The 22425-nt window shown below is 42.2% G+C and overlaps 1 protein-coding gene across 4 annotated transcripts in view; it reads right to left on the reverse strand.

Moving 5' to 3' along the window:
• The window catches only part of pi4kaa (phosphatidylinositol 4-kinase, catalytic, alpha a), a 227268-nt gene extending 206731 nt beyond the window's left edge, over positions 1-20537 (reverse strand). For 2 of the 4 annotated variants that reach the window (XM_047017383.1, XM_047017384.1), the window contains exons 1-5: positions 20207-20533; positions 19301-19417; positions 18241-18334; positions 17991-18079; positions 17816-17888 (exon numbers count right to left, since the gene is read on the reverse strand). In XM_047017383.1, the coding sequence (XP_046873339.1) occupies positions 17816-17888; positions 17991-18079; positions 18241-18334; positions 19301-19417; positions 20207-20302 (469 nt within the window). In that variant the 5' untranslated portion in view covers positions 20303-20533. Of the gene's footprint in view, positions 1-17815; positions 17889-17990; positions 18080-18240; positions 18335-19300; positions 19418-20206 lie in introns of all 4 variants that reach the window. The other 2 variants (XM_047017382.1, XM_047017385.1) reach the window with 2 other exon arrangements.
• Between the last annotated feature and the right edge of the window lie 1888 nt (positions 20538-22425).

The following is a 22425-nucleotide window of genomic DNA, read 5'->3' on the forward strand; positions in this document are numbered from 1 at the left end:
GTGGGGGTGCTCAACATTTTATAGCCAATTCCCTGGCCTAAATACGTGCACTGCAAACACATATCATATTCTCATGTTAGTGCATGTAAACCAGTAGATACTATTTTAAAATAAATTCCTGCATTAAAATAATGTATCCTGACAGTTTGTATGATCTGAAATGGTCATTTATTATCCCACTAGCATTTAATTATGACGGAAAACAATTACGCTGCACTGATATAAGTAAAAAAAAGTGAAAATAACAAAACATGCAATTATTACTTGTTAACAAATATCATTCACGTCTTACTAAACCTAGTCACGCGAAAGTGAACGAGGTAAACAAATCCAGTACTGAGCCTATGCAGGTCACGTGAAAAACGATCCAAAGACTCGTACCCGGCAGATAAACGAATCGTTCACCTCCCAACCGTGTCTTCGGATCAATGTTTTGTTTATCTGCCGGGTATGAGTCTTTGGATAATTTTTCACGTGACCTGCATAGGCTCAGAAGAGGAAACAGAAATGATTTGTTTACCTTGTTCAGTTTCGCGTGACTAGGCTTAGTAAGACGTGAACAATATTCGTTTACAAGTGATAATAATAGGTTTAGTTATAAAAAATTAAAAAAAAGAAATCCTCGGCCACAAAAAAATGAATGAATCGCTCTTTGAGACTACTCGTTACTCCCGAGTCATACTAATGATTCGTTCAAATTGAACGAATCGTTCACAAACGACACATCACTATTCTGCTATGTTCCTCCAAATCCACCACTTTTGCCTGTAGCTTAGCATTGTTGTTGGCTCGGGCTGAGCAGCTAGCTTCCAACTCCCTAATGCTATCACTGACCACATTGGCATTGGCCTCAAGGGATAGCAAACGACTGTCCTGGCCATCTACTTTGGATTGCATCGTATCAAGTTGTCTTGAGGGTTGAAAAAGCGGATCTGAATTCAGTCAAAAGGGCCGCTCTATGTTATTCTAACATGGCGGCTATGGCGTCCATATCAGAACGGCCAGCTGCTACGCTATCCTTGGCAGTAGTGTCTACCTTTCTTGTATTTCTGCTGTTTTTCGTGGCCATCTTCTCACAGGATCGATTATTAGGAGTTAATAGTTGTAAATGAGTATTCGTAGGGTAGGAAAAAAGGGGCTAAATTCTCTTAATTTATAAAGTAGGTAGGAGCGTGAAGTAAGTGTGTCTACTCCATGTTCATGATGACCGGAACTCCACCGTTTGTTGTCTTGACTCTTTGAAATACAAATAAACTTTTAGCATCAGACTCTGCTGAAGTTCCAGTGCTGCCTTTTTGAACATTGAAAATTCATCCAAGATGTGGCAACTCAAGAGAGCCGGGGCTGCCATGGCCCAAGCAACAACACAGACAGCGGCAAAGCCACCTGTGAGGAGGGTGTGTCATCGGAGGCGTTTACATGCCTTTTCCCACACGTTTGAGGACGAGACACGGTTGGAGGTAATCAGCTAACGAGGGAGCTGGCCAATGGATTTAAGGGCCAGCTCTCTCATAACAGGATAATAGGCACAGGTGAGAGCCGGATTCTGGCAATTCAATTTGATCTGTGAATCAAACTCTGCTCTGCTACCAATTCACAGTTCCCTTCTACATAAGGTGACAAGTTCTAAAAGATATTCCCAATGCCCTCTGAGAGGAAGATCCTTAGTTAATTAGTGTGTTTGCTGAAAGCAAACACACTAATGTTATTCTGCATACATATTATTGAAATGCTGCTTCACCCTATTGTTCTTCGAATCTTTATGCAACTTCTTCATATTCTTATTCTTCTATTTCTTCCATGGCACCTTTCAGCTCCTTCAAATCTTCAGCTATTAAAACCGTGCAGCTATCAAAAAAAATCTACATGGGTGTGTATGTGAGAGCCTAGAGTATTGACTGAAATGCTAGTTTCTGAAATGCTAATTTCAGCCACTAAAACTAATATTCTACTTCTTAAGTTTAACAGTTCAGCTTTCAGCTTCTCCCGAACTGTTTTTAAGCTCTTGGCTTTGTTAGATAATGCAGTTCAGCTTCCACACTGCCTCTTGTGTGACTCAAATTTTTTCTATTAATTTCAGCTTTCAGCTCGCAGGTTTTTTCTCATTTCTGTATTTGCAGCAATTTTTTTAAATTAATTTCTGCTTTCAGCATTTCAATGCATTTTCTGCAGGAAATGCACTTTTTAGTTAATTTTCCTCTTCCGACCACTTTTTTTGCAATCTAACTAGTTTCACACCGTTTAAGCTAGAAACTCTGTTAAAACTTTATTTGATAGAGGCAGAACTGCTTTAGTGTGCTATTAATTTTTTCACTGATAACTCAAAGTTTTTATGATGTTAAAGTTTAAAGTGCAAAAAAATGGGTTTCAATGTTTCAGAAAGTTCATGTCAAATTCCATTGTGATGTCAAAGTACTGAAAGAACTGTTTCTCACCTACTCAATTTTCACACCGTTTAAAACTTTCCTTCCCTAAATATGCATACTTTTTCAATGAATATACCTGAACTGTTTATAGCATTTTGAAGAAAATAAGTAGGGCTTTCTAATTATATAAATATTTGTATGATTACGTAAGGCAAATCATCCTTTATCAAGACAATTTCACGCCGCCATTTTGACAAAAATCTCTGTCTGCCATACTTAATTAGAAAACCAAATTTTTAACCACTTTCAACACAAGATATAGGAAAAGTTAGTGTATGAAACATACGTAGTTTTGTGGTGAATTCAGAACAGCAGACAGATTTAAGATATACTATTTTGTTTAAAAGTTATGACCACTGTAGTGAAGAGTGGGAAAATGGGAAAAATGCAATTCCTATCAAATGAGGTAGCGCTATGGCTCTACATAACAAAAAACTAGGGATGGGAGAAGAAATAGATTTGCATTTGAATTAGGGCTGTAACTAACGATTATTTTAGTAATCGATTAATCTGTCGATTCTTTTTTCGATTAATCGATGAATCGGATAAAAGGTCGTACTGATTTCTACCCCATGTGTTTCAGAACAACGTTACTCAACGTCTCTCCGATGGCCTTTCCTCTACCTCCTCTCTGCTCAGCGCTCAACTAAACTTTTTTTTAAAATATTCAAACATCTCCGCAACTTATTGAGTGGTGTAATAATCGCGCGACACAACGAATCGGTAATGAAATTCGTTGCCAACGCTTTTAATAATCGATTTTAATCGATTCATTGTTGCAGCCCTAATTTGAATCGCGATTCAGTCTTTTAGCGATTCATACATATTCAAAAATCTTTTTTTGTTTGTTATTATTTTTTTTTTAAGTATACAAAGTAGGAATGGGCGATATAAACGATATGCAATATAAACGATACAATTTGGCTTACGACAGAGATTTTAATTCTATTGCACAATCGCGATAATGCATACAGGACGCAATCTACCCACAAAATTTAGAGCCACGAGCTGCAACGCATCATCGTATTCATCATCTTGAGTAGCTATGGCCAGCGAAAGCTGGTAATGCTGGGGACAAACTATACGATTTTTTTAATCTTATAAGATTTTCAAACTGAGAGACCACAAACATGAGGACAAAAAATCCTAGATTCAGCCGTTTTGCTCCTACAGTGTGTGGTCACTCTTAAAACACCTCACACCAAGGGAACATCTGATAAAATCTGCGGAACCATCAAGAAAATCGGGACATATGTTACTTAGGATTGTCGGAAGGGCCAAAAACGGCCCGATTATCCTGTGGTGTGTCCCCAGCATTACCTGTAAAAGCTGGCAATTGATAAACACGCCCGGGGCGCCCAATGTGCTAGGACCGGCTGTTACGCATGTAGGTCTCCCCTGTATGCGTTCGTGGTTTCTCCCACTGCCAGGTGCTCCCTATGCGACTGATTGCGCTCCTTGGTTCCCGCCTTGCCTGTCCGTGGAGGAACCAATCAGCGGACGCCTCCTGGTATAATAGCGCAGCCGGTTGGATCCCTAAGAGACTCTTGTTTTCCCACTTGACACACCGCACCACGTCGAACATACATGCATGCACCTCGGTTTTGTTAACACATACATAAAACAGTTTCATTTGAGTTTCATGTGAGTATGTACTGCTGTGTTGTTTTCTGTTTAAATCTTTGTGTACCTGTGTTTTGTCGATCCCTATGTCCCTGGGAGAAGGGGGGGTTTCATAGTCAGCCGCCCATGGGCATACACCACCCGTAGAGAAATCTGTCCATGTACACCAGAGAGAACTGAGCGGACCACCCTCTGTATTTCTTGGTTAGTTTCAGTTGGCCTAGAGAACTTGAGGCAGGCAAGGTCAGTCAGGGGTGTTTTTTTTTGTTGCTATTCTTTCATTTCTTGGGTCCTGCTCAGCCCCTTCTCCCTAACCCCTTCACTGTGTGTTTTTATTAAACATTTACATCAAAAGATGAGTCGGCATCGAGTAATAGTCTCTGGCCCACTACCTGCTAGGGGGACTGACGAGATCTACAGCAGGCTTGTCTCTCTCAACCGCTGGTTGGCTCGCTTTTGCTCAGAACAGGGTTTAGGATTTGTAGATAATTGGTCTCGTTTGTGGGCCAAACCTGGCTTGTTGAAAAGTGACGGGCTCCATCCTAGCTGGAGAGGTGCTTTTCTTTTGTCTAGGAATATTGAAGCTATTCTAAAGCAGACCTGACACTCACTAGAACAAGCCGGGCTACAGTCTCTTAGAGAGTCTGATAGGTATGTTGATAGGCATGCTGTGAGCTGTTGGGGCCCCGATAGCTCAGCTTGTAGTGTAGCCAGGGTGGTTGCTGATGTTGTTTTTCCCATTGAGACGGTGTCGGCCCCCCGCCCTTTTTCCAAATTCCGGCCCTCAATTAGTAGGAATTATACCAATTTAATATATATTCAGCCTTGCTCACCCGTTGCTCTTCCAACTCAGTTTCCTGATAACAGTGCCACCTTTTCAGAAGTATTATCTACGTCTAAAGCTGCCAAAAACCCATACTGGAATGTTGGGCTCCTAAACATCAGATCTCTATCCACAAAGGCCGTTTTGATTAATGATCTGATGTCTGACTGCAGCCTGGACCTGATTGGTCTCACCGAAACCTGGCTAAAACCTGATGAATATTTCCCCCTGAATGAAGCTTCGCCTCCTGATTTTGCGTATTCACACATCCCTCGTGTTTCAAAGAAAGGTGGTGGTGTTGCTATGTTATATAAAGCTAGCTTCAACCTCAGCCTAAAATCTGTCAATACCTTTAAATCATTTGAGATAATTTGTATGAAACCACCAACTACTTTAAAAAGGACTAATTCTACTACTGTTGCCCCCCCTCCTTCGTTTTGTATAGTTACTCTATACCGGCCCCCTGGCCCATACTCCCTCTTCCTTGAGGAATTTGCTGATTTTAGTGCTGATCTTGTGACATACACTGACAATATCTTAATTATGGGTGATTTTAACATTCATGTCGATGACCCAAAAGATCCTCTAAGTAAGGCCTTTACTGCTCTTATGGATTCCACAGGTCTCACTCAGGTGGTTTCTAAACCTACCCATCTTCACTCGCATACATTGGATTTAGTTCTCACGCGGGGAATCAAGATTAGTGATGTCATTGTTCATACCCACAATCCTATATTATCAGACCACTGCCTGGTAACCTTTAAAATGGATCTCTGCCAGAGCCTTGGAGGCACCCAGAATATTTCTATTAGCCGCTGCTTAACCCCAAATACAGCTCTGGAACTGGCTAGTATTCTACCCGCTGCACTAGAAGCACTTGATGTCCCGAATAAATCATTAAATGCTAAAACAAGGGATCTGAATTTGGTTCTTCAGCAATCCCTAGATTCTGTTGCTCCACTCAAACCAAGGAAAAGAATAGACAAGAAACTGGCTCCATGGTATTCAGAGGAAACCCGCACTCTCAAGAGGTCCACTAGAAAATTAGAGCATAAGTGGCGTACCACTAAATTGGAGGTTTTCCGCCTGGCCTGGAAGGACAGCCAAATAGAGTACAAGCAAGTCCTCATCAGGTCCAGATCAGAATATTTCTTTAAGTTGATTAGTAAGAACAAACACAACGCTAAGTTCCTATTTGATACTGTTGCAAAACTCACTAAGAAAAGTACACTCTGTGTTAGTTCAGATCTCTCTCCCAATGATTTCTTAGATTTCTTTGACCAAAAAATCTATGCAATAAGGGACAAACTACAGACTAGTCCTGGAGGAGTGGCCATCAACACTGATTTTCCCTCTGTACCCAGCATTCTGCATGTTGAGACTCTCACTCACTTTAACCCTATTTCTATGGAAGCATTCATCAAGCTGATAGATTCCTCGAAACCCACTAGCTGCCTTCTCGATCCCCTCCCTGCCAAACTTTGTAGGGAACTTCTCCATATTATTGGACCGCCCATGCTTAGTATTATTAATGAATCTATTGTAACTGGACAAGTCCCTGACGATTTCAAACAAGCTATTATCAAGCCCCTTCTTAAAAAACCAAACCTGGATCCAGGTTGTCTTAGCAATTACAGGCCCATTTCAAATTTGCCATCTCTCTCCAAAATTTTGGAAAAAGCTGTGGCAAAACAGCTCACTGAGCACCTCTCCTCAAATCAGCTCTATGAACCTCTCCAGTCTGGATTTCGTCTTCACCACAGCACTGAAACTGCATTAGCCAAGGTAGTCAATGATCTATTATTAGCCTCTGACGCGGGCTTTAGCTCTGTCCTTGTTCTTCTAGACCTAAGTGCAGCTTTTGACACTGTAGATCATGAGATTCTCCTGGAACGTATGGAGAACTATGTTGGGATTTCTGGTACTTCACTTCAGTGGTTCAGATCGTATCTATCTGATAGATCACAATATGTCCACTATGATGGTTGCTCATCCAGGAGCTCCATTGTAAAATACGGAGTACCACAGGGTTCAGTTTTAGGCCCTCTGTTATTTTCACTCTATATGTTGCCTTTAGGAAACATAATTAGAAGTTTTGGGGTAGATTTTCACTGCTATGCAGATGATACTCAGCTATACATGTCTATAAAGCCGGGAGAATTTCCACATGCTATGGAAACCTGTGTTTCCGGGTTGAAAACTTGGATGACTGCAAATTTCCTTCTTCTTAATTCGGATAAAACCGAGGTTCAAATTTTTGGTCCGAAAAAACACCGAAATAATTTATCCCATCTAACCTTAGACTTAGACGGCGTCAAAGTATCTCAAAGCCAGCTGGTAAAAAATCTGGGAGTCACAATGGACCCAGACCTTTCGTTTGAGTACCATATTAAGCAAATCACCAGAACAGCATTTTTCCATCTACGTAATATTGCCAAATTACGAAAATTCCTCTCAAAGGATGATGCTGAAAAATTAATACATGCTTTTGTTACGTCCCGATTGGACTACTGCAATGTGTTGTTCTCTGGCCTCTCAATTACCTACCTAAAAAACTTACAGCGGGTGCAAAATGCTGCTGCTAGACTATTGACTAAAACTAGAAGGTTTGATCATATAACATCGACTCTTATCTCTTTACACTGGCTCCCTATCCAAGCCAGAGCTGATTTCAAAGTTCTACTACTAACTTACAAATCTCTGCATGGATTGGCACCACTGTACCTCTCCGGTCTCCTTGCACCCTATTGCCCCGCAAGGTCTCTAAGATCTCAAAATGCCGGCTATCTGGTAATACCCAAAGTTAAGAAAAAAACTGCTGGAGGTAGGGCGTTCTCATATAGAGCACCTCTTCTTTGGAACAAATTACCCATCTCAATTAAGGAAGCTGATACTGTCTCGACATTTAAAACTAGATTAAAAACGTTCTTGTTTAGTCAATTCTATGATTGTTAAAGGGAAGTATGTGTGTACTTTCTATGTAAACCTGGGAAGTGTGCTTGCCTATGTGTGTATCACATGTAACTTTTAAATTTTAATTATAGCTTATGTTCACATTGCCCAGCTAGATGTTACAAATAAAGTAAACCTGTTACTGTATATTGTTAGTATTATAATTATTATAGTTCCGTTGCTGTATATTGTTACTGTTATAGTTTTTATTACTAGTTGGAGACAACGGGGGACTGGCTGTTTTCATCCTTATTCGTATAAGTATAACCTACTTTAGAGTTCTTTCCCCTGGAACAGATTTCATGTTCCAACTGAGGGGGGCTGTCGTTGTTTTGGTGTGTGGGGCTGCATCAAATACCCTTTTTGCTCTGTTAAATTGCTGCACTAGTCCACACTTGACCGGTGGGGATCTCATTCTATTTTGACTAACTGTTAGCTGCTCCTGGCATTCTCTAATCCCTGCTCTCCTCTCTGTCCCCCCCCCCACACATTCCCTGTGGTGTGGGGGGTTTGAGCTGTCAGGACCTGCTTGGTCGTCGGTCTGCCAACGCTGAACCAGATCGTCACCCGGAATCCAGTCTCCATGACGGCCAACAGCGAGTTTCCCGGTCCCATCCAACGTCTATAAAGCCGAACAATGGATTTTGGTGTTTCAAAACCCATTGACACTGTATGACTATGTTTAGCTTGTGTTCTGCTCCTCTCTCTTACCAACCGTCTCTGGAGGAGGGGATCCCTCTCTGAATTGCTCCTCCCAAGGTTTCTTCCATTTTTTCTCCCGGTGGGAGTTTTTCTGGGAGTTTTTCCTTGTCTTCCTTGAGGGTTTAGGTTGGTTGAGGGGCAGTTCTATGGGCGCATGTGAAGCCCTCTGTGACATGCTTGCGTGTAAAAAGGGCTATACAAATAAATTTGATTTGATTTGATTTACGTTTGACGGTAGCTTTAGTTGTCTGTGTCGTTGGTTGTCCCTCACTGTGCCTTACACTGCACCCAAACCGCATGAGATTAATGTTACGGGTCACTATGCCACCTACCCTAGGCCGTTAGAGCCACTGGGGCCGTAACATTAGTGGGGGCTCGTCCGGGATCTGTAGCGATCCTTGCTGCTCATGCTTCCTGGTGTGCGTGTCTGGTTTAGTGTTGGAGTAGCCCGAATGGCTGGAGTGGTGACTGGTAGTTGTGTGTTGTGTGGTCTGCTATGGCTAGCTTTGTGTTGGCCGCTTTTTTGGAGAACCCTACATGGGAGGATTTTGAAAGATGCCGTAGAGTGGATCTACAGGCTCTGGCCGACCACTATTCCGTCGCCATACCGACGGGACTAGTTAAAGCAGAGGTCAGGGAAAAAGTGTTAGACGTCTTGTTGGCGGAGCACCTGCTTGTGGTGCCTGACCCTGTTACTCCTGTTAGGGAGGTGAGTCCGTCCCGGTCTGAGGACAAGGTCGAGGCCAGAGAGCCTGCCCCTCTGCCCCGTTTAGACCCGCTCTCTCCGCTGCTAGACGCCAGAGGGGATGTCCGTTTGATACGGCTTCAGGTGGAGGCGGACAAGAGAGCGCAGATCAGGCGAGAGACTCTCCAGTTGGAGATGTGCAAGCTGGAGATAGATCAGAAAGCGCGCAGACTTGAGGCAGAGCAGGAGACGCGCAGACTTGATCAGGAACTGGAGTTGCGTAGGCTTGACCACGACCAAGAGCTGCGTAAGTTGAGACTGGAGGCAGAGAAGGCGAGAGCATCCGCTTCTCGTGCAATGCCTGCTGAGGAGACACCCTCACCAGTGGCGGCCTTTGATATTAGCAGGCAGATCGCCCTTGTACCGGTGTTCAGAGAATCAGAGGTTGACTCTTACTTCAGTGTTTTCGAGCGAATAGCGGTGGCATTGAAATGGCCTGAAGAGGTATGGTGCCTGTTGCTCCAGTGTAAGTTGACGGGCAAAGCCCAAGAGGTGTTGTCAGCCCTGCCTCTTCAAGACAGTGCAAACTATGAAACGGTCAAAGCAACTGTTCTGCGTGCCTACGAGCTTGTTCCCGAGGCATACCGACAGAAATTCAGATCCCATAAAAAGTCATCTACCCAGACTTACGTGGAGTTTGCGCGAGACAAGGGAAACCTCTTCGACAAATGGCTCACTGCTTGTAAGGTGACCGATTTCAATACACTTCGGGAGTTACTCTTAATGGAGGAGCTTAAGAATTGCTTACCCGAACGCATTGTTGTTTACTTGAATGAACAGAAAGTACACTCCCTGTCGGAGGCTTCTGTGTCGGCCGACAAATTTGTGTTGACGCACAAGAGCATTTCCCCGGCTTGTGCGGAGAGTAAGCCAGCGGGGCCAGCGGCTCCTAGCCCTAGTCGACCGACAACCCATCAAACTCGGCCGAAAGACCGTCAGTGCTTTTACTGTCATCAGCCAGGACATTTGGTTAGTGAGTGCTACCAGCTGAAGCGCAAACAAGCGACGGCCCCGCACACCAAGCCGACAACAGGTGTTGGGCTAGTTCATGCTGTTAGGCCAGAGAAACGACAGATGCTTCTAGGTAAAAGCATGGACGTCCCAGGCCCAGATCGTGGGTATGAACCGTTCATATTCGAGGGATTTGTTTCCCTAACAGGTGACGATGCGTCTCGGTGTCCGGTCAGGGTCCTTAGAGACACTGGTGCAGCGCAGTCGTTCATCTTGTCTGACGTGTTGCCGTTTTCCAAAGATACGTACTGTGGATCTAGTGTGTTAGTCCAGGGCATTGAAATGGGCGTCATCTCTGTGCCATTGGACTTTGTGAACGTGCGCTCTGAGCTAGTCAGTGGACTGTTCAGAGTTGGAGTGCGTCCTGGGTTGCCAGTAAAAGGAGTGACGTTTGTAATGGGCAACGATATTGCCGGTGGAAAGGTAACACCTGTCTTGGAGATGCTGGATACGAGTGACCAGGCTCTTTTGGAGGAGCTGGCACAGAGTCACCCACATGTGTTCCCTGCTTGTGCCGTTACACGCGCTCAGGCAAGACGAATGGGGGACGTGATAGACCTGTCGAACACTGTTTTGACCAGGGAGTTTGAGGAAGAGGATAGCTCGTGTGCGAGACCTTTGAGGTCTGAAAAACAGCCTCGAATCGGGAAGCAGGATGTGGGCTGTGTTGTTGATGCGGTACGGTTGCCAGCAACTCGTGAGCAACTGCTTGTAAAACAAAAGGGTGACAAGAGCCTCACTAAATGCTTTTCTAGTGTTGTCTCGGCGGAGGACATAAATAAGACAAACACCGCTTACTTCCTTGATTGTGGTCTTCTCATGCGCAGATGGACGTCCCACGGTGATGCCGGGGGAGATTGGAGTGCTGTCTACCAAATAGTGGTGCCTACAGCCTTCAGACAGACTGTCTTGTCCCTTGCGCATGATCATCTGTGGTCCGGTCATTTGGGAGTCACTAAGACCCATGACCGGGTGCTACGGCACTTCTTTTGGCCCGGCTTGAAGCGGGATGTGGCTCTGTACTGTCGGACATGTCACGCCTGTCAGTTAACTGGCAAACCAAACCAGGTTATTCCTCCCGCTCCGCTGTGTCCTATACCCGCCATTGGCGAACCCTTCGAACATGTAGTTGTAGATTGTGTTGGACCCTTACCGAAAACAAAAGCCGGTAATCAGTTCTTGGTAACGATCATGTGTGTATCCACTCGTTACCCGGAGGCCATCCCCCTGCGAAGGATTACTGCTCCGGTGGTGAGCAAGGCATTGATTAAATTCTTTACAACGTTTGGGCTGCCTAAGGTGGTCCAGACCGATCAAGGGTCAAATTTCCTTTCGAGGCTTTTCAAGCAGGTGTTAAAGACCTTGTCAATAACACATCGGGTGTCAAGCGCGTATCACCCAGTCTCAGGGCGCGCTTGAAAGCTGGCATCAGACACTGAAGTCTATGCTCCGTAAATATTGCTTGGAATCCGAGAAGGATTGGGATGAGGGAGTTCCTCTGGTTTTATTTGCCGTCCGTGAGACTGTACAGGAATCCCTTGGGTTCAGCCCAGCTGAACTGGTGTTTGGGCACACAGTTAGGGGACCTATGAAAGTCCTTAAAGAACAATTCTTATCGAAAGGCTTAAGTGAAAGGGACAACGTGTTGGACTACGTGAGTCGCTTTCGTGAGCGCCTGCACGGCGCCTGTGCGCTGGCAACGGAAGCCCTAGCCTCTACGCAGAAACGGATGAAGCGTCGTTATGACCAGACTGCTGTTTCTCGTTCTCTGCGCCCAGGCGACCAAGTGCTTGTGTTGTTGCCGGTACCAGGTGCGGCGTTGTCAGCACGTTTCTCGGGTCCCTATGCGATCGAAAGGAAGTTGAGTGAAACGGATTATGTCATACAAACCCCTGATAGGAAGCGCCAATCTCGTGTGTGCCACATTAACATGTTGAAGACGTACCACACCAGACCCGTCACTCAAACGGATAGCCCAGAGAGGCCGGCAGACACTGCAGTCCCCTCAGTCACTGCTGCTGGTATAGTGAGCGCGCATATTTTGGATATGGGCGAGGATGGGTTGGAGTTGCGCAATACTCAACAGCAGTGCGCCAGGTTGGCCAATTCAGAGATGTTGCTTTCTCTTCGGTCCAGCCTGGGTCATCTAACCGACGGACAAGCAGACGACATTGAGGGGCTATTGCACGGCTTTCTCTGTCTTGTTGGTGATGTCCCGACATGCACCAACGTGATAGAGCATGACATCAACGTAGGAAACGCTGCCCCTATCAAGCAGCACGCCTACAGGGTCAATGCCTCCAAACGGAAGGTGATGAAAGACGAGGTACGGTACCTGTTAGAGAACAACCTAGCTGTACCAAGTTCAAGTCCATGGAGTTCTCCGTGTATCCTGGTGCCCAAACCGGATGGCACGTCTAGACTGTGTACGGATTATCGAAAGGTCAACGCCGTCACGGTGCCGGATTCGTATCCGCTGCCCAGACTGGATGACTGCATTGACACTATCGGTGCTGCTACCTACGTAACCAAGTTAGACCTCCTGAAGGGCTACTGGCAGGTGCCATTAACCCCACGTGCCTCTAACATATCAGCCTTTGTGACCCCAGACGACTTCTTACAGTACTCCGACATGGCTTTTGGGATGCGAAACGCACCAGCCACCTTCCAACGGCTGGTTAACACTGTGTTGGCCGGAATCCCTAACTGTTGTGCGTACCTTGATGACCTGGTGGTCTATTCAACGGAGTGGACAAACCATGTACAGACACTAGTACTAGTACAACATATTTTGCCAAAACATCTGTGGAGTGTCCAAGTGCCTTTTAGCGAACATTAAACAAGCAACAATGTTTTTTTTAGACAGCAGTGGCTTCCTATGTGGAGTCCTCCCATGAACACCATTCTTGGCCATTGTTTTACGTATAGTTGATGTGTGCACAGAGATATTGGACTGTGCCAGTGATTTCTGTAAGTCTTTAGCAGGGTTATTTTTTACCTCTCTGAGTATTCTGCGCTGAACTCTTGGCGTCATCTTTGGTGGACGGCCACTCCTTGGGAGAGAAGCAACAGTGCCAAACTCTCTCCATTTGTAGACAACTTCTCTGACTGTCGATTGATGAACATCCAGACTTTTAGATATGGTTTTGTATCCTTTCCCAGCTTTATACAGATCAACAATTCTTGATCGCAGGTCTTCAGACAGCTCTTTTGAGCGAACCATGGTGCATATCAGACAATGCTTCTCATCAAGACAATTCTTACCAGGTGTGTGTTTTATAGTGGGCAGGGCAGTTTTAAGCCGCTCATCAGTGATTGAGCACACACCTGACTTAAATTATTTGGTAAAAATTGGTTTCTATTGCTCTTTACGTCTCCTTAGGCAGAGGGTTCTGTTACTTATTCCTCCCCCTTCTGTCATTGTTTGCATGCTATCCTCATTAAAATATGAAAACCTTTAAATGTTTGGGTGGTTTTAGTTAAAGAAGACACTGGTTTTTCATCTGTGTGATTTTGACTAAGATCAGATCACATTTGATGGTGATTTTATGCAGAAGACATGTGAGACATTCCAAAAGGTTCAGATACTTTTTCATACCACTGTATGGTCTTTGCATTGGTACACATACATTATATAGTTGGAAAGCTAAGATTCTTGTGACTCTGTTGATGTAAACCATTTCCAGATAGTTTCAACAGCAGGTACAATCAATGTCTTTGTCTGAACACCAACATATAAACTAACAATTACTAAACGGAGACCACTCACCTATTGAGCCTCACAGTAGTCCACTTAAAATCGTAACAAAAATTGTCTGTTTACATTGTCAAAAGTCCAAACTATCCAATCAAGTAAAATATGTAGTCCAAAACACACTATTACATCCATAAATAACCATGGACTCTTGTTGCATCATTCTAAAGTGGTGGCCTGTTGAGCTCCAGTCATTCACATAAACTCTGTTCTAACTTTAGTTCAGATGTACACATTCCTAAAATCCCAATCTCAAAAAGGCCACTGCACTTTAACCTTTCGATTGACAACTCATTTGACCCAACAGGAGCTTCCATGTCCTGTCCATAGCCTTCAATAGCCAACGAGTCAACAAGCCTCATCAAAATACATGAGCCATCCCCCCACCTTTTTCTTTGTAAAAAGCTCACACAGTTGCAATTTGTTAAAAAATAGACTGCCGGGCCTCCTGATAGATAATGAAATTCTGAAAACAATTATATAAAGGGTGTAGGGGGAATGTTGGAACCTTCAACTTAGTCAGTGTGTTTAACTTGCTCACGTTGGAGACCGTTTCCATGCGCCCATGTGCAAAATGTAAAATGTTTGTCACTGTTGACACTTTTGAATCATGGCAAAAATTGTCGCTCCAAGAAGTGGTGAAAGAATGCACTGGGGTGAAAGCACGACTGTGGGGATGTTTTTGGTTTGTTTGTTTGTTTTATAATAATCTTTATTATTACTCATCGATGTTCAAATAACAAACCAAGCAGTATTTTCAGAAGCATAAAGTAGTAATAAGAATTTAAATAAATGTTGATAAAAGTACATCCAACTCAAGTACATTCACTCAAATGACAGGGGTTAACAGTCTGAAGAAGTATCAGAAATTAATACTGATCAATCAGATAAAGTACTCCGAGCCAACAATTATGAAAAGCAATACCTTTTTATCCTAGTTTGAATAAAGTATTTGACCATTATTTTTTTGGTTTGGTTATCAAGGGTCCGTTTGGAGACTCCAAAAGCCACTTTTAGAAAACGCCTTGATGTACTCGATGTACTTGATGAAAAACGTGTATAATATTCATTTTTTGGTGGTACTGTTATCAACTTTGGACCTTGACTAGGTAAGGCTTTATGCTGTGGTCCCATTGTGTTTTTTATAGTCATCTGCCGGCTTCTGTATGCAAAACGAAATTCAGGCATAAATAAATAAATAAAAGTCCTATTTCATTGTATTTAAGCTTCTGTTACTCAAAACCAGTAGCACTTACAGGGATTCTTCAGGGGAAAAAACTTCAGTGTCACCTTTCAGAAGAGACCAGAACCATGTATGTACTTCAAATTGTTCAAGAACAGCTTTTAATTAACTTTGGGTATAACTTGTTTCGGCAATTTATGCAAATTTTACAGGATTGTTAAAAAGATCATAGCAGAGTTAAAGCTAGGATATCAAATCGATTCCAGAAATAACATTTGTTATACTGTTTGAAGGTAGGGTTGGGTACCGAAACCCGGAGGTAATATAATAATAATAATACTTTATTTATATAGCACATTTCATACAAGATTGCTTTACATACAGTACCAGTCAAAAGATTGAACACATTTTCCCATGTGTCCAAACTTTTGACTTGTACTGTACACACACACACACACAAACAGAGATACACGTACACACACACGCACACATACAGATACACACACACATACACACACACAGATACACATGCACACACACACAAGCAAAACACAGGTTGGCAAAGTATCACGTTGTTCACATCACGTACAGTACCAGTCAAAAGTTTGGACATATTTTCCCATTCCATGTGTCCAAACTTGTCACTGGTCCTGTATAATATTGTTTTTATTGATTTTAAGTAATAAAAATAATAAACCACTTCTGAAAACAGGCAGCAGTCTTTGCGGTAATCCATAAACACGAGCCGCAGTGTTTTCGGTATCTCGAGCCAGTCTTTGCGGTATCTCGAGCCACAGTCTTTATGGTTATCCAAAACAATCATACAAGTCAAACACAAGCCGCAGTCTTTGCGGGAATCCAAAAAATCAATAAAAACAATAATAAAACTAATACAAATTATGAAACCCTTCTGAGATCAAATCAGTTAATATTTAGCTTTTGAGCTGTCTTTTGAAAATGTTTTGCGTATTTGCTTCCCTAATATATATGGGTAATGTGTTTCATAGTTTTGAGGTGTAATTGACAAAGGCCCATCACCAATAGAATCAGAATGGGATTTATTCGCCATGAAAGTTTGCACTGACAAGGAATTTGCTTTGGCAGGAAGGTGCATACAATAAACATATAGGAATCTTAAATTTAAATATGTGGTCTAACTATACTAAAACTAGCAGTAATAAGTGGAATCACAGAAATAAAAGTGGGCATAAAATAAAATATAAGTTGCCAATTTAGAAATTTACAATATGGTACTTATATGACCAGTATGTACCGGACTGAATCAGAATGCAGATTTCAGTGACTTATTTCGGTGCCACTTAAATGCCTGAGCTGTCGATTGAAATATTTGCCGTCTGGTGCTCCGAAACGGACGTAAGAAGCATTATCACCGCACATGATCGCTGGTTAAATTATATTGCATTCATATAGTGTCAGAATAATAATTTCCCAACTGAGAAAATTCACGTGAATGCAAGTCGGAATAACAACACAGTTGATGGTAAGAAACATTGGATTAATGAGGCAAAATCAGAAAACAAAAATGCTGCACGGCACCGCCTCAGCAAGCAGGGGTGCCTGCAGCAGCCTGAAGGGGGCGCCAATATGCCAATTCCCACAAACAAACGATAAATAAGAGAAAACCGTGCAGAGATTTCTTTTTTTTAAATACTTGTGCGCCCCGTGACTTGAAAAAATGCCGCCCCGGGCGGCTGCCCGGTCTGCCCGTGCCTAAAACTGCCCCTGTTCCTCCTGAACCACAAGTAAAAGCAAAAACTAAAAGAAAGACCATATTAGAAACATCAAGGAACAAAAAAACTTCTGGATCAGCAGCGGTTTATCAACATAGGTGTTGCTTTTCCATGCTGGAGGCAACTGCGGGAATTGATGAATCTGAAAACGGACGTCATGGTTGCATGCCCTAACCCTTAGCCTTTTGGACAGGTAATTACATGGTTTGATTAGTTTTTTATATTTTTGGTCAATGTAATTAAGAATTTAGCTCATGTAGTTTGTGGCTCTATGCTTTCAAAGTTAGCTTGCTAACTGCTAGCCTATCTGGATTACACATAATAGCTTTAACAAATGACTTCACTACTTAAATTATAAGGAGTGTCACTGAGAATTATGTGAAACGTCTTGCTAGAATGCAGAATATGGTCCAAAATGAAAATTACCCAATTATGTGTAATTATCTGCAAGTGGCGTTGTCTTTACATTGTAAATTCACGTACCAAATGGCTTTGCAATTGGTTGTGATACGGCTTTGCAATAGTTTGGGGGACTGTTTTGTGGAAGTACGGACCAAATTATATTTGAACATCATCCATTTACATGTATTCATTTAGCAGACGCTTTTATCCAAAGCGACTTCCAAGAAAGAGCTTTACAAAGTGCATAGGTCACCGATAACACAAAACTGAAGAGATTTTACCCATGGTGATTCATCAATGATGATACCCATATCAGATTTTGAGGTTGGAATTACACGTTGCATAACACACTTTAGATTCAGATCTCTTGATCAAAGTTTACCAAAATCTGTTTACATTTATGTAAATCAATAGACAAGAAACATCTGTGTCATTTTGAATACCTTTATCGTGGGCTTCTGGGTTATGGCAGATATCCAGCAGCAGCTGCATGATATCCAAGACAGCCCCCAAGATCTGACAGAATGAACAGAGCACTAGATGAGCACCTTTCACAAATTCAACAGTATATTATTCTGGCAAATCACAAACAATCCCACCCAACACACTCTCACACACCTTTCCTCTTAGGCTCTCATCCCGCTGGGCCACATCTGATAGCAGTGTCACCAAGCAAAAGGAGAAGTTCTCTGCCACAGGAAGGGCCTCTGTGAAGGAGACAGGATAACACACTGATGACATATCCTTCAAATTTCAGGGGAAATATAGTATGTGCTATACAGCTTTTACTTGGGACACTGTAAAAACAACAGTTTGCTGCAGCTTACTCTTACAAATATATCTCAAAATGACAATGACATCAGTTTACCTCTTCCCTTCTGTTCAGAGTTTTCTTCAATCCACTGGACCCTGGGAAGGCCCTTTAGCAGCCCAATAATGTACGGAACAATTATATCTTTGTGCTTCAAAAAAAGGAATAGAGAACAAAACAAAAATTAACATGAGCATCTCTTATTTAAGAATGATAATTAAAGTTAAAGGCAGGATAGACAAGTTGTGGTCCATCAGGACCAAAACCTCACGCCACAGGAACAGCTTCTTTCCATCCGCAGTTGGCCTCTTTAACAAGGGTAAAGACTCCCACTGCCATTAACACTTTTATTAAGTCCATCCATCACTTACTGCACATTGCACAAGTCATCTACCAGTCATTTTGCACCATCTTATTTTAGACCTTATTTTATATTTCCATCGTATAATATTGTTTAGAAAGATTTAGACTGTTGTACTTTTTCTACTTTTATATTTAAGATTTGTATATGTTTATTGTATGCACCTTCCTGCCACAGAAAATTCCTTGTTTGTGTGAACTTACATGGTGAATAAAGCCTATTCTGATACTGATAGAGAACCTAGCAATTTTAGCTAGAGTTTGAAAGGATTCAAACCTAAATATCCTACCCCCTCCCTTGAAAAGCCACTCCTCTAAAACACATGAACGTCCTGCCTGACTACAGCCGTGACATAGGTACAGACAGGTAGCCCGTCCAAGCATTGCATACAGTCAAATTGCCGTCCAATCATTAGAGCCTATCCGACTTTAAAGACTGGTCGTGTTTATTAGTCCTGCAACGCACATATTGGATTAAAATGAAATCAGTGACAAACCTTTAGATCAGGGGTGTTCAATCCTGGTCCTCGGGGTCCGCTGTTCTGTATGTTTTAGATGTTTCCCTCCTCCAGCACACCTGATTCAAATGAATGGTTGTTACCAGACTTCCTCAGAGCTTGATAACAGCCCATTTATTTGAATCAGGTGTGTTGGAGCAGGGAAACATCTACTACATTCAGGACAGCGGACCCTGAGGACCAGGACTGAACACTCCTGCTCTAGATTTATTGGCTGCTATCGGGATGGGAAGTTTAACCTGCAAGTCAGACTCCACCAGGAAGATACCCAGGGCAATGACAGCATCCCTCCTCCTCTCGTCTAGCTGGAACACCCCCCTGAAGTCCACAGGGCACATGCATTGAAGCTTCTGGACCTGAAGGAGAACAAGAATACTCTGTGGTAGACCTATGTATCCAACTGAGCAGGACAGATATCATTAGGAATCAAGAGACAATATTTCTGATCGGCAGCCCAGAGTATTTCCACTCCACATCATGCAAAGCAAAATTCTGACACATGCCTTAGTGTCAGATTACTATTGATACTGGTATAAAGACTAGTTATTTAGCTATACCCAATCATCTTATACTCTGCCTTCTGTCGAGTATCATCATTCTTTAGATATGGACGTATTTTAATTTAAACGTAGCCTAAACTTCCCGCTTGTCAACAAGGCTCACCCTTGCCTAGCCGACCGTACTAGCTAGGTAAACATGATTCAAGTGAATTAGCTACTGTTTGTAGACAGTATGATGAAATAAATATCAAAGGTAAAGCAAGTAACTAACGATATAAATGAAAAGGGGGAGTTCCCCAACCAAAATCAGACAGCATAAAATGAAAATATAAAAAAAAACATACTAAACAAATAAAGAAAAGCATAAAAGCATAAAACGTATTAGCCTTGCTATATAACCCAGGCTTTGCCAATGTGGAGTAAATGCTAGTTAGCAAGCTACATTACATTTACATTACAAGCTAGAGCTCAACGTCATCCATTTCAGCCCAGCGAAACCATAACTGTCGGCAAAACAGACCCAAACGACTTTTTATAATACTATTTGACATGCAAAACAAGTCTTCACTGTAAGTCAACAACAGCCATATAAAGATGGGCCCTCAATGCTTACTAAACGAATTATTACTAACAACATTTTCTCACTTTATCTACGGGAGCTGGTCGGTGTGCAGCCAACGATCGTGCCAAGGACAATACAGTGTTAAAATAAAATCCTCTCGTTCCTCCTTTCACAGACATGTTTAAGGTGACAAGACTGCAAGCTAACTATACATATATTTTTTTCTGCATCTTCAAGCGTGGGTCCCAAATAAACTGTGGACAAATTGTCATACACAGACTGGAGCGGAGTGAAGGCATAGACCTTTTAAGTAGACCAAGCGTTGTACTCATAGTTAGCTTATATACAGTGGACACAGAGATGGCGTCCCCATTCATTTCTATGAAAAGTGCTCAGTGGCGCAGTGAGGCCAAGCCCCCACTCCTCGCCCCTCGGCTTGAGGCAACGGCCCCGGTGGATGTAGGTGGTATTGCATTTCCGATTTTCTACCCGACTCGTCCGGTCGTTTTTATTCTATTAACTCCAGTCAACATATCTAAAACTATCTCCCCCAAGAATTTTTGTTCGAATCTCGAACCTGGTTCATACTACTAGCTTTTTCATAGAATAATTTTTCCTGATTTTTGCTAAGATTGAAACCAATCCGAAATGGGTAAACTAGCAGCCCATTTATTTGCTTATGTCAAGAAAAGTTGCCTGGAAACGTGCTCGCGGATACGAACAATGAACGAGCACAAAAGGGAGCATCAGCAAATCGCTGATTTTCCTGAGCTGAATGAGAACAAGGAGAAAGGATTTGATAATCTACAGCTGCCTGCCTTTATTGTAGCACGTTTTACAAATGGTTGCACATACATGATGGTTGTTTGTAGAGTTAATTTCAGTTATTTTAAAGCAGATTTAACCATTTTGTAATGAACGCTATTATGCTCATGGCATGACAAACATAATTATAGCCTAATATAATTAGTTATAATATCGTGGCATGTTAAGGCGTCATTATATATTTTTGGCATCTTATTCTGAGGCAAAGACAAAGATGAATAAATCATGTTTGATAACGTCAATATTGTTATGGTCGTTATATTGTTTGAACTCTAAGTCAGTTAACACCACAACGATGGCATTAACAATAAGCTAGTAATAGTAAACAACACTCATCATCAATATAATAGTAACAAAGGTATAGGCTTAATTTGCTTTGCAAAGCTAGAACAACGACGGAGCCAGATATTCAGGTTTACAGTTTATTTATCTGACACAATACATAAGAAGTTAAACTATTAACACAAAGCAAAAATAACAACGTATAGGCCCTGCACGTATAATACTACAGTACTAATAGTATTGATTTTCGTAAAGTTCACATGTAGGCTATCTGCTTCTTGATCGGACTTGTACCATATTCTGACAGTTTTCTGCAATGCCTTAGCTCCAGCTCGCACGCTCGCGACTGGTTGTTGCAAAGTATGACGTATACAGCTAGTTGCAAGCATGCACGAGTTTTGGAGCTAGGAACAAGCTTTTGCGCAAGACCGGACGAGTCGGTCTGGAAAGATGGCGCAGTCCGTTAGGAGCTCTCGCTTGCCTCACTGCGCCACTGAGCACTTTTCATAGAAATGAATAGGGACGCCATCTTGGAAGACAGAAGTAGCTGTCTCTAGTTATATTAACTCTAAGAGAGAGGCAAGCAGAGCGCGAAACGGACCGCGCCATCTTTCCAGTTCCGGTCTTGCGCAGAACAGCGGCTCGCCTTGCTCCAAACTCCGAGACTTTTTAAATTGTATTTATTGAGAAATACAAATTTACATACAAAATAGGCAATGTTCAAACAACAACTGTGTGTAATTAGAAAATATGTGTTTGCTGAAAGCAGTTGAAAAAATGAATGGTGAAGAAGGTTTTTAAAAGTTTTTAAAAGAGGAATGTGCAATAAACTGTGAGAGTAACCTATGTTGTGAAAATATGTAGCTGAGAAAAAACACTTAAAAACATCACGATAGAAAAATATTTAGTAATGCATTGCAATATGTTCTTACTGTTGAAAAATAAGTGATGGAAAGAGTATCTTATTTGGAAAAATTGGAAGTGTTTCTAGTTTGAAAATTGGCAAATATAGTATAAAAGTATAAAGCAGATGGTGACCTCATCAGAAACAGGTTTTATTTGTTTACATTTAGAAAACAAATTGGTGAATAAACAATTTTGAAATAATTCACACAGTAGTTAGTATCGGCATGTCAAAACTAACATACAGACAAGCCTCATATATTGCACATACAAGCACAAAATCACCCTCTCT

The sequence above is a fragment of the Hypomesus transpacificus genome, unplaced genomic scaffold (assembly GCF_021917145.1).
Source record: "Hypomesus transpacificus isolate Combined female unplaced genomic scaffold, fHypTra1 scaffold_55, whole genome shotgun sequence".
Classification (NCBI taxonomy): Eukaryota; Metazoa; Chordata; class Actinopteri; order Osmeriformes; family Osmeridae; genus Hypomesus; species Hypomesus transpacificus.